This window comes from Magnolia sinica, chromosome 10 (genome assembly GCF_029962835.1).
Source record: "Magnolia sinica isolate HGM2019 chromosome 10, MsV1, whole genome shotgun sequence".
NCBI lineage: Eukaryota > Viridiplantae > Streptophyta > Magnoliopsida > Magnoliales > Magnoliaceae > Magnolia > Magnolia sinica.
In genome coordinates, this window is record NC_080582.1 from 3968462 (window position 1) to 3984493 (window position 16032).

General features: G+C 40.1%; 1 protein-coding gene across 1 annotated transcript; it reads left to right on the forward strand.

Annotated features, from left to right (window-relative positions):
* Nucleotides 1–369: 369 nt before the first annotated feature.
* On the forward strand, nt 370–4826 carry LOC131257624 (protein STRICTOSIDINE SYNTHASE-LIKE 10-like). The gene is made up of 3 exons (XM_058258403.1): nt 370–608; nt 1710–1976; nt 3557–4826. The coding sequence occupies exons 1-3, from the start codon at nt 370–372 to the stop codon at nt 4026–4028; spliced, it is 978 nt and encodes a 325-aa protein (XP_058114386.1). The 3' UTR covers nt 4029–4826.
* Nucleotides 4827–16032: the final 11206 nt, after the last annotated feature.

The following is a 16032-nucleotide window of genomic DNA, read 5'->3' on the forward strand; positions in this document are numbered from 1 at the left end:
GTCACTGCAGCGGAAACTTAGGTGAGGCCACCTTGATGTTTGTGATAAATCTAACTCATTTATTCATTTTTTAAGCTCATTTTAAGATTTGATGTCAAAAATGAACATGATCCAATACTCAAGTGATCTAAAAACGTGAGGATTTGTGGTGCAGATCCTGTTCAATCTTTATTTCAAGTCTTAAAATGAGCTAAAAAAAACGGATGGACGGCATAGATTTCTCACAAACATCACATTGGCCCCCACCTAGGTCCCTTCTCTCTTTCTCTATCTACTCCCCATCTCACAATCAATATATATACGTAAAAGCTACGATATTTCTTCTGTGTGAAATTCATAAAATCCAATTACATGTTTTTTATTATTACAATGCTTGCCATCTTTTTTATCTTCTTTTTTCCTTCTCTCTCCCTCTCTCTCCTTTCAGATATCATTATCGAGCCTAAAAGCTTCCAACAACTCGATCTAGGCGGTCTGGCTGGGCCAGAGAGCATAGCCTTTGATCCATTGAATCATGATCCTTATACGGGTGTCTCAGACGGTCGAGTTCTTAAATGGCAAGGCGCGGCCCGCGGCTGGATTGAGTTTGCGGTCACTTCACCACGCAGGTAACAATTAACGGTTGTAATTATCAGCAAACGTGTATATTGATGTTGTACTAGATTTTGTACATGTGGGGCCTATGGTTTGATCATTCAAAACTTTCATCTAATAGGCCACATTGAGGATGGGGGATGGCCTGAAAATTGAGTGAATGTTGAAAGATCATACCCGATAAATGGACGATTAAGATAAAGAAAAGAGGTTGAGTCCACTACAAAACCGGAGGTTAAGCTTAACTAACAACCCAACTTGTGGGGTCCATCATGATGTGTGAGTAACATCCAACATCCAATCCGTCCATTGTGTGATCCCCCTCAGGTTGTCCTTGGAAAGAAAAAATTAAGTTGATCCAAAAATCAAGTGGGTCACACTATATGAATGGCATGTGGATGCCCACCATTAAGAACCTTTCAGATTGTGTGTGGGATCCACTGTGTTTTCTTACCTGCTATCTAATCCAGTCGTGAATTAGGTGAATCTAGGGTAACAGCTTAGTCCCTGACCATGGGGCCCAGTCCCTGACCATGGGGCCCACCTTGATGTATGTGTTGTACATCCACACTATCCATCTCTTCTTTTAACTTGTTGTATGGCATAGCAAAAAAATATAGCTGATCCAAATCTCGAGTGGACCACGCCACAGAAAACAGTGATTATTGACCATTAAAAACTTCTTCTTGGGCCCAAAAGTTCGGGATCTAAGCTGACATTTGTGCTTCCGCTTCATTTATGTCTGTGTGACCTTATTAACAAATTGGATGACAAATAAACATTATAATGGGCCCTAGGAAATTTTTTTATCGTGGGCATTCAATGACAACCATTTCATGTGGCGTGATCCACTTGAGAATTGGCTCTACTTCATTTATGGACCATTAGTTAAATGGCTTGGATCTGTATGAGTCGGCCCATTAATACAATCTAGGAACACGAGTGCATTTGTCAAATCCTCGGGCCTAAGATTATATGGTGTCAAAGAGAATTGGGTTCTTACAGGTGGGCCCGTTGTTCTTTGATATGGACCTTTGATTTGATGTTCCCTGGCATGGATGGGCCATGCACGTACTCGTATCAAGGATCATACGCTTTTGTTTTGTTGCAATTAGGAACGAGGAGTGTAACGGCCATGATAATCCTTGGTTAGAAGACATGTGTGGTAGGCCACTGGGCATGCAATTCAGTAAGGCCACCGGCGATTTGTACATTGCGGATGCCTATTATGGGCTCTTTGTGGTGAGGCCCACCGGAGGATTGGCCAACCAGCTAGCCAGTGGGGCCCAAGGGATCCCCTTTCGCTTTACCAACGGTCTGGATATTGACCAGGCAACCGGGATTGTTTATTTCACAGACTCTAGCATGATATTCCCAAGGAGGTACTATTCCATCGCTCATATCAACTATTGTATTTTCTATATCAAGCTTGAAAATTACTTCTTTCTTGCTTAACCGATGTCGGATATCTAAGCATTTATGAGTAGCTAAAGCAATTTCTATAATTTGTTTACCTTCCATAAATGTCCTTACTAAAATTTTGTAAGAACTTGCGAGAAGCTTAATTGGCATCCTCACACCCTCCTTTTTTAGAATAAGAGCAATAAAAGTTGCACTCAGTTCTAAAGCTAGATGGACTACTATGCCGAATATCTAAGTATTATGAGCAATTAAAGTAATTTCTATAATTTGTTTACTTTCCATAAACGTCCTCACTAAAATTTTGTAAAAACCTTCGAGAAGCTTAATTGGCACCCTCACACCCTCCTTCTTTAGAATAACAATAATGAAAGTTGCTCTCAATTCTATAGCTAAATGGACTCTTACAAATTCATTTACAAAGTTCTTCAAAGTCCAACTTCACTGCGTAAAAGAATTTAAAAGAACATAATAGAAAAGTCATCTAAGCTGGCCACTTATAGCTGCCTAGCTCCTTCATTGTCATTGTCGATTTGAATTCTTCCCCCAATATTGGCTTTTTCAAACCATTTCACCTCTTCTTGAGAGATTTTATTGAAATGAAGATTGTTAAGGTGTGAGTGGCTCTAATTAATCTTTTACAAAGAGATTTTTTTTAGAAATTGACAATAGCGATGCTCACACTAGCTTTGTTATGAATCTTGTTTGAAGAAGCTTCGATGCTCACAATTACATGAAAGAATTTTATTATTATTATTATTGTTGTCCCCTTCTTTTAACCATGTAGCTTATGAGTGTTGGTTTTATTTAATTTTTTCATCTCTCAATTTCATATAATATTTGGCCAGGTAGTCTTCCTTGTTGGCCATCTCCTCTTCTAATAAAACAATGCTTTCATCTTTAATATCTAGTTCTTAGATTTTTATTTTTATTTTTCTAAACGTGCTTTGGATTTGGCTTCACACTTTCTAAGACCCCTTTCCTCCAATCTTTAATCTTTTCTTTCAAGAGCTCTAACTTCTAAAATAGATTGAAATTGGCAAAATCTTCTACTGAGAATGATTTCCACCACTCATTTACAAGAAGCAAGAAATTTTTTGTTTGGAGCCATGCTAATTTAAATTGAAATGGGCACGGCCCCTAGTTATCTTCTTATTAAATACCAGGTGAGGGAGGTCTCTTTAATGTACTAGAGGGAACTTCTCTACACAATCCACTCTTTAATATACTAGAGGAAACTTCTCCACCCAATCCAATGACATTAAAAATTTGTCAAGCTTTGATTTGATAGGATTGCCTAATCATTGGTCTATATGAACATCACCATGTACATATAAGGAAATTAAATATTACATTTTTTATGATAAAGCAAGAATATTTGGACAATTTTCTACTATTTTTATATTATTTCTTTATCCCAATAAGATTTTTATAGAGTACCATATACATGGGAGGAAATAGTGAGGAAATTGAATATTACACGGATCTCCAGCTATTGATAACTTCAGTTAGACCATAATTCATCAAACATTTTCTCTTGTAGGGATAACACATTGGTCATTATAAGCGGCGATCGGACAGGAAGATTGTTGAAATACGATCCACGGAGCAAAGAGGTGACGGTGTTGCTTGAAGGTCTTGCCTTTCCAAATGGGGTGTCAATTAGTAATGATAGCACATTCCTCCTCATTGTAGAGACCACCACTCAAAGAATTTTGAGGTTTTGGCTTCAGGGTTCTAAAGCAGGAGCCCTTGAAGTTTTTGCCCAGCTATCAGGATACCCAGATAACATCAAAAGGAACCTTAGAGGAGAATTTTGGGTAGCTATCGCCATTGGTAGTGAGTCCATCAACGATGTGATAGGAATCTGTTTTAATGAGAATGGTGAGATCACGGAGGTATTAAATGATAATTTTGGAATGATCACTTCACCTCTCAGTGAAGTAGAAGAAAACAATGGGAGTTTATGGTTGGGATCTGTGGTCGCTCCCGATGTAGGCATTTACAGGCTTTAGATACTTATATAGTTGATTTGTTAGTAATGTGGTTAATTATAACATTTGTTTATGTTTTCATAAAATTATATTTTGTTCAATTTATTGAAATATTGAACCTATGCTCATGGTTTGAGTTAGTTGCACATTAGACTCTAAAACTCACTAACTTAAAATCAAGTCAAAGTAAGTCGCTCGCTTAAGTTGACTTTTATATTAGAGTTTTGAACTCAAGATCTCTAATTAAGAGAGAAATGTCTTTGACCAACAAGTAAAGCACCAAATAATTACATGTTCTTTCATTATTTATATTGGAGAATGTAGCATATGCGACCCATGTGGAGGGAGGGAGGAAGGAAGATAGAAATTGAGACTGTCATGTGGAACAAACATGCATCAGATCTACGTTGTCTATCAGTGGCCGTCACATTTTCACCATGGACCTGAAATTTCAATAAAATTCAAAAGTAACAAGACCACACTGCAGGGAACATTCCAAAAACCTTTAAATTCACTTGTGCCAACATAAGCATTAGAATGTCTTAGTTTTCGAGGAATATATATGTTAATCCCGGTGTGGAATGGGAGTGAGTCGATTGGATTGCATATAAGCACCACAGTGGACCCCACATGCAATTTGGATTATTTTAATGATGGGATTTCCCATCTTAGTTGTCCTCCATGGTGTGGCCCACTTGAGTTGAATTAACCTGAGTTTTGGAGCCCTAGTCCAAACACACGGTGATGCACTTGTTTGATGGGGTGGATCTCATCCACATGAAGATGTTCCCTCTTGCGTTCACATTGGAAATTGGATAAAGAGAACATAAACAAAAAAACTCCATTAGCTAGCAATGTGGGTGAAATTTGAGCTTTCAGTTGGACAACAGTTACATTTCCAACTTCTTAAAATATTCTACCTTTGATTCAAAAACCTTATCATATTCTTTGAATATTAGAATCCTAAAAATTAACTGTGAGGGTAAAAATGCCCAAACGTTTCTCATGTTTTGTGGAGCATAGATATTTTACCCATATCACTATTTACAATATTTATAAATAATATTAATTTGATTATTAAATAACGAGTCAGAGTCACGTAAAAACCCATTTAAGTCCTCAAGTCAACCCATCGGAGCAACACTAACCGAGTCAACTCCCAACACACAGACACACATACTCCCCCCTCAACTAGCCGATGATTTAGTGTTAGCTATTTGGGGTCCACCACTAACTAGATTCCCAGTTTAGCCCATGGCTTACCATTAACTAACAAGGCCCACCATAAACTAGATTGTGTGTCAGGCGCACCATGGCCTGTATCCAACTTGTTCACAAGGTGAGCCCCACCAAGACAAAGGGATGCCTCAAAAAACCAAGCTGCCACATCTTGAATTTATAGGGTTAGGCACACTTTTACATTGTGTTTTTATGATATGGCTCACTTAAGTATTGCTTAGCTTGATTTTTGGGCATCCCAACTTCATGTTGGGGTGCATTTGATGCACAGTTTGGATGCCATACAAACATTGCAATTGGGCCCACAGACAATTGAAGGCATTTGGTAATTTATCTTCATCAGCAATGGAATGTCGAAAAATAGGCTCTTTTGAACTTAAGCTTTCAAAAAAAAAAAAAAAACAGTTTTAACATCAATCTGAAAATCTAAAATGTCCTGATAAGCATTCATATATTACCAAGTTCACAAACAATTCGAGGGGTATGGTAATTAATCTCCATTGAAGAATAGGTTCTTTTAAACTCATATGAAACATAGAAAAGCAGATTTAACATCCATCCAAATATCCAACATATTTTGATCAGCACTTAAACATTGTGTGATTGCAGTGAAGCTTAATGATAAAGGTGAGATAATAGAGGAATTAGATTATTATTTTTGAAATTATTGTGATGACTTTAGTGAAGTGAAAAAAAAAAAAAAAAAACAAGGGGAGCTTATGGTTATGATCTAAGGGTCATGCATTATGTTGGTATTCAATAGCTAGGATCTATGGTCATGCCTTATGTTGGTGCTTACAAGCTTTAGATATTTATATGTGTTTTTCATGGATGATAGTGGATAACAATATAATTATTTCCCACTAATGAGTATTGAGCACTGGAGGCCCCCTGAAGTTATGGATCAGGCTGATATGTGTGTTTTCCCTTCATCATGGTAGAAATTACCTTGTGAACGGATTAGATGGCATATAAACATCATGGTGGGCCCCAATAACATTTCCATGCTGGGCATTCAATTCCTGCTATATTTTATAGTGTGGCCCATCTAAGTTTTGGATCTACCTCATTTTTGGGATCACATCCTGACATGAGCCGGAGAAATTGATGGATGCAGTGGATGTCACACAAGCATCATGGTAGGCTGGCATTGTGTGCAATCGGTGAAACTGTACACTTGGCAAAATTGTGGGGCCTACTTTGGAGGACGCATACTACTAAATAACACTGATTAGGTGATCTTAACTGTCCAACTGATTTGGACTGTTCACCATTTTTCTCTAGAACCTCCCATTTAATGTCTATGATCAGATAGTTAAGATTGTTGGTTTCTTGTCATTTATTCAATTTATTCCACAGGAAAGAAAAAAAAACATCGTATGGACCGGTAAGATCTTCACTCCAGGCCCAGTGGCCACAAACAGGGTTCCGGGCTAGATTTTGGGAAAGATCATAGCTTGATTATAAAGCCCACAAACAGAAACAATGGACCACCTTACCATTTGCCCAATTGAATATAAGTGGGTCACAACACTTCAATGTTAGGATATGACGGAGGAGCAAATTTTCGGTGCTTCCGTTGGATAGTTAATCATACACATATGATAGTTAGGGCCGGCCAGTCAAGCTCTAGGGCTTGACCTACTTTGGGTTAGATTTAGTCTGGCATATGTGACTGGAGGGCTGAGCTCAGGCCCAAAAGTGAAGCCCATTTTTTAATGGGGTTGGGCCTTAATTGTGTATAAAGGCTCATAAAGCCCAACTTAAGTCATGCTCAACCTAGTCATTTATGGTTTCTAAGAGAATATTCATGACTAACATGGTAGAGCTATGTAGCGGGTCAAGTCGGACCGAGTTAGGGCTGACCCAACTCAATCTGGTTTTGAAACAGACCTTATCTGACCTCGTCCCGACTTAGTACCGAGTCCAACATGCTTGACCCGATCCGAGTCTGGGTCTAGCCTAGACTAATCTGGACCTACTCCAATTCGATCACAAGTACCAAGTTGGGTTGAGTCAACACCAAGCAGGGTTGGGGGCAATGGGTATCCATGGGTTGAATTCACAACTCAAAACCTGGATGTATTTGTCAGAATTGCAGCCTCCAATAGTAACACAGCATTTCATATTCGAAACGTCATATCTGAGTGTTATAAATATATATATATATATATATATATGGTATCCGTGCCGTGACATCACCAAGCTCTGTGGACCCCACCATGATGCGTGTGTTGTATCCATACCATCTATCCATTCGGAGAGATTGTTTTATAGAATGAGAAAAAAAATGAGATAGATATAAAGTTCAAGTGGACCCTACCATAGAAAACAGTGGCTACAGTGACATCCACTGTTCAAAATTTCTTAGGGGCCACAGGAGTTTCCTATCAAGCTTACATTTTTGTTTTCACTTCATCTATCTCTATGTTAACTTATGAATATTCTGGATCTAAAAAATACACGATGGTGGGCCCTATAAATGTTTCAACGGTGGGTGTGACTGATCCCACAGTTTTCTTTGGTGGGTCCACTTGAACTTTAGATCTATCTCATTCTTCTTCTCATGTCATAAAATGATCTCCAAAAATGGTTGGACGGTATGGATACAACACATGCATCATGGTGGGGTCCACATAGCTTGGTTACGTAACTTCAGTGGTGATTTGGCTACTGACGTTGTCCGTATCTAATCCGCGTCAGTGCATCCTACTGCTACCGGAAGGTAGGTGGGGTCCACCCTGATGTTTATGATAAATCTATGTTGCTCATCAGTTTTTCTAGATCATGTTAAGATATGAACCCAACATTTATATAGGCCCTAAGGATGTGATTCATGTAACAGACCAGAGACTGCTAGACGAATGTACATGTTAGGGCTCGCTTTTCAAGTTTTATATATATATATATATATATATATATATATATATATATATATATATATATATATATATATATATATATATATATATATATATATATATTAATTTCAGTCCATCCTAGCAGGAATGACCTCACTAATGATATGGATGACAATTACACATCACGGTGGACCCATTGAGGTTTCAATGGTAGGAATTCCTCTATCCACTTTTTCCAGTCGTGCAGTCCACATGAGTTTTGTATCCGATCTCATTTTTGGCCCATGTTCTAAGATGATATGGAAAAACAGATGAACAGGATAGACTTATCACAAACATAACGGTGTACCCACCTAGCTTCCCATCGAAGGAAGTTTCTAGTGACGGCTTCAGCCGTCCATTGGAAACGGACACCTAAATCGCTGCCTAGGAAAGTGGATTAGGGGATTAGGTACTAATCCCGCCCATCCCTGGCTAGGAACAGGCATGGGCTCTGAGGGGCCACGGTGATCTATGAGTTTCATCCACATCGTCCATCTGTTTTTTATATTATTTTAGGATGAATTTCCAAAAAAACAAGCAAATCTAAGGCTCGGGTGGATCACACTAGTGGAAGCAGTCGGTGATAATGACATACCAATTGAAAAAGTTGGGAGAGACGTCCAATCCTGATTTCTACAAAGCCCACCCTGATGAGAATGTAAAATCTACTCTAACCATTAGCTACCCCACTAAATGATAGGCCTTGTACCCAAAATTCAGGCCCATATGTAATTCAAGTGGGCTACACCAAGAGAAAGAGTTTAGAGGGTAAGCTTTTTATCTATACTTTTTTCATTTGTGTGGTCCACGTGAACAAGGGATGGGGCTGGTCTTTTTTGCATTGGGTTTAACATGCAGTGACTCACCTAATGATTGGGTGGATTTCACATTAATTCTACAATGGAGCTCACCCAAACAAATAACTTCTTTTCATCCATTATATGAAAAAAATTATTAACATTAATTGCTTATTAAATGATACGGCTAGTTGGACTAATTTCAATCGTCCAACTAGTTGTGTTTGCATTTATCACATATGTGTGTGTGTGTGTGAACAACTATGACACAAAACAAATGAACAAGGTCAACCGACAGTGTAAGCTGATTAATGAAAAATGAACAACCATTGCAGTATGAACCTTGCTCGGAGAATGCTCGGAGGATGAGAGACTGTCAATTCTGGGTCGGCCGTCTCCCAGCATCCGTAGGCCTAGAACCACTTATCCCTCCAGTGCTTATTGGAGGAGGGAGGATTGGTTATCAAGGCTCCACCGGTATTTCGCCAAGCCAAAAAATAATACCAGCCAGGCTAAAAGTGTGTTCAGCTTTACTTGATACAAGTGGAAGAATTCATTCACTAATAGCTCAGGCTGTTCTAACTCAACCCATAAGACTGCACAGCCGAACAAATCCATCCACCCATTCGAAGTCAGTTGTCCCGAGGCCAAGCCAAGGCAGGACAAAAGACACTGAACAATTCCTTGGATGGGGAATCATAGGCCGCATTGTAGGGCGACCTGAAAAATCGCTACTGCCCTTTTAGGAGGTCGGTCCAGGAGTTCGTCCGCCAAAGGGAGCCTAAGAATCACAGACTCAGGGATGTGATACCAGCGCCTGATCCGGACTAGCTCCTCCTCAGATAGGGTTGAAGGCACTGGCCCCTTCGAATCCTCCTCGCCATCGGGTTCCCCTGCTCCATCCCCATCAACTGGGTTGCACGCTTTAGCGACTTGCTCAGTCGTCGAGGGTGCGTTCACTTCCCTTGCTCCAAGCACCGTCTCACGCCTGGGAGACAAATTCAATGCCCCAGCAGTGGGCGTCGGTCTCTGCGTCGAGGATTGCTCCAACGATCTCTTTGACGATGAATACCGAAAAGCGGCATTTGCCATCACCACCAGTGGCGAAGGTGGGTTCAACATTACTCTAAGGCGACTGCTCGCCCCACTTTCACCACTGGAAATCCCCTCCCGCGAGCTCAGAGCCAGACATGATGATCGAATAGAAAAAGGAAAGGATGAGGGGGAAAGGAGGCTCACCAGAGTTGCAATTGACGAAATTTCAACTGGATTGCGGCAAGCACAGTTGTCAGAACGCACACAAAAAATCGAGAAAGCAGAAAGGGGGAGAAGATGAAATGTAAAAGAGATGAGCCCTAACCGTTAGGGCTCCCCGTAAATAATCGAGCCACGTGTCAATCATTTAAAGCACTCATCAATTCTGCAACGTACAACGCCCCATCAGCTACCTTGACTCGACACGTGGCGTGACCCGAAGCTCCACTAGACCCTAATATCAAGTACGACGCCACGTGTCGCAACCTCGTTGGATTGTCACTAAAGTGACGGCTTAACACCTCACGTGACCTCGAGCCACGAGACGACATGTCATGCTTATAGACTGACAATGCTTCGACTACTGTGTTGGCCATCATACCTGGCATTAATGACAACGTGACTCAACTTATTTCATGCATAACCCGACCTAGTTGCGACCGAGCTTGCTTTTCGAACCTCCGTTCAAAAAGCAAGGGGGGCTCATTGTTGGGTAAAAATCTATAATTTCGTAAGTCGGCTTATGGAATGGACCAACTCTACTGAGCTAGCACGGGCCTATGGGAATCCGAGCCTGACTAGGCCTCCACGTCCAGAAGCAGAACTATCTCTAAGGAGGCCAATGCAATTATAAGGACACACAAAGAACTTACAAGCTCACACAAGTGGTTGAAATACCGACCTAATTTATAGGTTAGCTAAAGGATGGTTATAGAACGCCTATTAATTAGCCACGTGTCGATTACGAATCAACCATAACTCGGTCATATATCAATCACAGACCGGCCATAGCTCGGTCATAGATCAATCACAGATCAATCACAGACCGGCCATAGCTTGGTCATAGATCGGCCATAAATTGACAAAACCTTTGGCGGGGTCAAAAGGTCTCAACACCCAAATGAAGGGAACGCGAGCCTTCTGACTTGTCTAACGGTCGAAAATGGTGAATACCGATCTATCGATCAAGACAGTATTATTCATTCCCAACTCAACACCCGCCTTGAGATCCGACCTAAAACAGAACTACAGGTTCAAAGGATCATCTTAAGACTTAAAGATATCTCCCGATATCTTCGGAAGATAAGATCAAATCCCGATAGTCGTGGAAACCTACAATCTCTAGAAGATCCTGGATCATATCAGATCTCTAAAATATCAAGAAAGGACTCCCATGGCGAGGGATCCTCTCTCCTATAAATATATGAACATTTTCCACCGTTGGAGATACGTTCACAAAAAAACCCTAGTATTCAACTGGTCTCTTTTCTGAAGACCCTTCAAAGACCTCAAGTCTGACTTAGGCATTGGAGAGTCCTCTGTACAAGACAAGGCTTCCTTTGTCTCTCACCTTTGCCTGTGCAGGTACAAAAAAGGTGCGCTACGGAGGGTCTATTAGAAAACTGCATCAACAATACCATTTCCAAGCACACACACCATTATTTGCCAGTGAAATTCACTCCAACTAGTAGATGTGTAATCCAATATTACACCCATGGCAAAAATAAAATAAAATCAAGTTAACTTGTGATTCACATGGGCCGTACCAAAGGAAATGATTGGGAGAGAGATGAGACATCCACCGTTGATTTTTAACAATGTTCAATGTGAAGATTAGCTGAAATTCACTCTTTCCATTAGATGCAATAAAAAACATTTAAACCTGGCCCCAAGAATCAAGACAATCAGCGACTATGGCAGACGAAAACATCAATGGAAATAATTACTTTTAAGGTTGGTAGGCATCACTTGTACTTGTTTTCCATTTACATGATCCCCTTAAACTACAGATAGAGCTGCTTTTCTTTGCCACAAATGGTGATTGGTTAGATTTTGAAAATTTTCCAATTTTGTTAGGTTGGCTTCCACCGGTTCCCTAAACTTTTTACCTACATCCATCTCGTTAAAGAGCTTTTTGTTAAATATGAAAAGTCAAAGAATATTCTTAACGTGCACTCTAAGGATTTTTGGGTTAGGGCTTCCTCAAGCGGAAATGGTGTGATACGCTTTAACCGTACAATTTTCTCATAAACGTGGGGTGTGGATTGGGTTCTACCCGACCTACCCAGAGATGGATGGCTCGGAAGGGGCTCTGTGAGGCCACCGTAATGTATTTGTTTTATCCACGCTATCCATCCATTTTTATTAATCATTTTAGGACATGAACCCATCAGGGGCGGCTCAACATTTTTGGGGCCTTAGGCAAGTCATGAAAATGAGGCTTAGTATTTAATTTTTTTTTGAGAATTTAATTAGCAATAAAGTAGTAGTTGTGGTCCTAGGTTTTAGGAAAAGAATTTATTGGGAATGATGCTATTATTTTGAAAAGAGACAATAGAGTTAGACTCTTATTATTGATAGTGCTAGCATCTAGGATTCATTTTTTATTTTCAATTTCAAATTTGTAAACTAATTTTTAGATGTTCCTATTTTGTAGGCATTTCAATAAGTTTTATTTTAAAAATTTTAGAATTTTTTTTTTCTTCTTAATTTTAATTTTGCTATAAATAGGACCTTCATAATTAAGAAATTTTAATTTTGTTATAATATAGGGCGTTCATAATTAGGAGGACTTACCCGATTGCCTCACTTGCCTACCCCTTTCAGCCGGCCCTGGAACCCATAAAGAAAGCAAATTGAAGGCTTGAGTGGACCACATCATAGAAAGCAGTCTTGACAATGATGCTTACTGCTGAAAGCTTCCTATGGCCCACCATCATATTTATTTTTTATCCATTCTGTTCACAAGGACATCCATATATGGATGAAGGGTAAAAATAAATATTAGCTTGATTTGTGGTCCTTCCGTGGAAGTATCATTTTTCAAAAAACAAAAAAACTTGTATGGCTCCCAAGAATGGTAGTTTTCAACCTTAGGTGTTCAATCCCGCCGTTTCCCCGTGAGGATTAGCTACTGACAGGTTGGGTAGAGAGGCTTTCCACCGAAGTGACATCACTAGGTTATGTGGGCCCAACCATGATGTATGTTTTGTATTCACACCATCTATCATTTGGAGAGATCATGTTAGGGCATGATCTAAAGAATGAGTTAGATCAAAATCTCAAGTGGACCCACCATAGAAAATAGTAACGGAGAGAGTGACTCCCACCATTAAAAAGTTCTAAGGGGCTACAAAAGTTTCCGATCAAGTTGGTATTCGTGTTTTTCCTTCTTTTAAGTATGCTTTAACACATGAACAGGTTAGATCTCAAAAAAACATCATGGTGGACCTTTGGTAGGTTTCAACGGTGGGCGTCACTCTCCCCACTGTTTTCAGTGGTGGGTCCACTCCAACCTTGGATCTGCATCAATCTTTTGTTCATACCCTAAAATGATCTCTACAAATATATGAACGGTGTGAATACAAAACATACATCATAATGGGGCCCACATAACTTGGTGACGTCACTTCAATAGCGAGTCTCCCTACTCAACCTGGCCTAGCTAATATGCGTCCACTATTTACATAATGCGGATTAGCTAATGACTGGTTCATTAGCAATCTCCCTACTGAAGTGATGTCAGCAGGTTTTGTGGGCCCCACACAATGTGGATTAGCTAATGACTGGTTCATTAGCAATCTCCCTGCTGAAGTGATGTCAGCAAGTTTTGTAGGCCCCACCATTTTAGGACAGTAGGCCCCACCATTTTAGGACATGAGCTAAAAATTAAGTCAGATCCAAAGCTCAAGTGGACCCTACCATAAAAAATAGTGATGATTGAACGCTTGCCATTAAAAACTTCCTGGGGCCACAAAAGTTTTTGATCAAGCCCATATTTGTGTTTTCCCTTAGTACATGTCTGTCTTGGCTTGTAAGCATGTTTGACTTCAAATAAACTTCATGGTAGCCCAGAAAGGAATCAACGGTGGGCTTCTCTATTTCCTATGGTGGGTTTACTTGATCTTTGGATCTACATCATTTTTTTTTGCTCATACCTTAAAATGATCTCTTCAAATGAATGTACAACAGGGATATAACACATAGATCATGGTGAGCCCCACAAAACCAGGTGACGTCACTTGGGTGTGGTCTACTCAAGCCTTCGATGTGCTTCCTTCCCGGGCTCATACCCTACCATGATCCGTTAAGATGGATGGACAAAGTGAATAAAACACATACATGAAATTATGGGGCCCACCATGAAGTTTGTGAGAAATTTGTCCTGTCCATCAGTTTTATGAGTTCATTTTAGGACCTCAGACGAAAAATGAGTGGCATCCGAGATTCTAAGTCGGTGGGCAGGGAAATTCCTACTGCCATGCTTATGTTTCATAAAATCATTTCTACTGAGATGAACTGCAAACACAAATATTAACATGATTCAAAACTTCTGGGGCCCGTGAATATTTCAACTGTAGAACATCAATCTTCATGTTTACGGGAAACGGATTGGCTACTTCCCATTCCACCAGCCCCGTGGCTGATAGTCGGTGCTAAGTGGGCTACACCATGATGTATGTGTTTCATCCATTTCATTCATCTATATTTAAAGATAATTATAGGGCTTCATCCAAAAAATTTAGAGGGATATTAATCTCATGTGGACCACACCATAGGAAAACAATAGTGATTGGATATCCACCATTAAAATCCTCCTGAGCCTCACTGTACTGTTTAATTGACATTCAAACTATTGATTAGGTCATAAAGGTCTAGATGAAGGAAAAAACAAACATCAGCTTGATCTAAAACTTTTATGCCCCCAACAAGTTTTTAACGGTTGATGCTCATTCAACACTGTTTCCTGCAATGTGGTCCACTTGAGATTGAGATATAATCATTTTTGGTATCATACTATAAAATGATCTGGAAAAATAGATGGACGGCATGGATGAAAAAAGTACATCATGATGGACGGCACATTTTTGGCTCCATGTTCTAAAATGATTTTAAAAAACTGATGTAAAGAGTGTATTACTCACAAACATCGTGGTGGCCCCACCTAGGTTTAGCACAGGAACTTCCCGCGGAAGCCTTTCTAGAATTCCGCGTCCCGCATAAGCCCTGCCAGAACCGTCCATCTTACTGAAGTTCCTAGATCTCGCCCATGTAAAGTTGTAGCGTGCGTTGCGAGTAACATGTGGATGTGGTCTCTACACGCCTCACATGTGGAAAAAAAAACAAACACGTGTGGTAGAACATAAACGCTCAAACGCGCAAATAAGGTGAGGGTAGCCACCTAGGTGTTACCCGGGCAACACGTCAGTGGTTGTTACCCTAACCGTGTGGGGCCCACTTCAATGAATATGTTTTATATCTACGCTGTAAATCCATTTAAAAAAATCATTTTAGTACTTTATATCAAACATCAAGCAGATCAAAATCTCACCTGGACCACACCACCATAATCAACGGTGATTAACCATTAAAAGCTTCTTGTAGGCCAGAAAACTTTGAATGAAGTCGATCTTTGTATTTTCCCTTCATATAGTTCTGTTTCACCTTATCAACAGGTTAGATGTCAAACAAACATTACGGTGAGCTTTAGTAAGTTTTTAATGGTGCAGATTCAATCACCACTGTTTCTTGTGATGTGGTCCACCTGAGATTTGAATCTATTTAATTTTTTAGAAAACCCTCTAAAATGATCTAAAAACATAGATGGAAGGCATAGATATACAACATATCATCAAGGTGGGCCCACAGACAGGGTAACACCTGCTTACGTGTTACCCGAGCAACACCTAATCCGCTTCCACTATTTATATTCCATCCCAAGCCGATCTTATCGGGAGCGGATTGTTTCTGTTTCTGCCTCCGTCTGGACGGACCGTGTCAAGGGGACGCGGATTGCGTCCTACCCCCGCGGCTCTGTGGGGCCCACCGTGA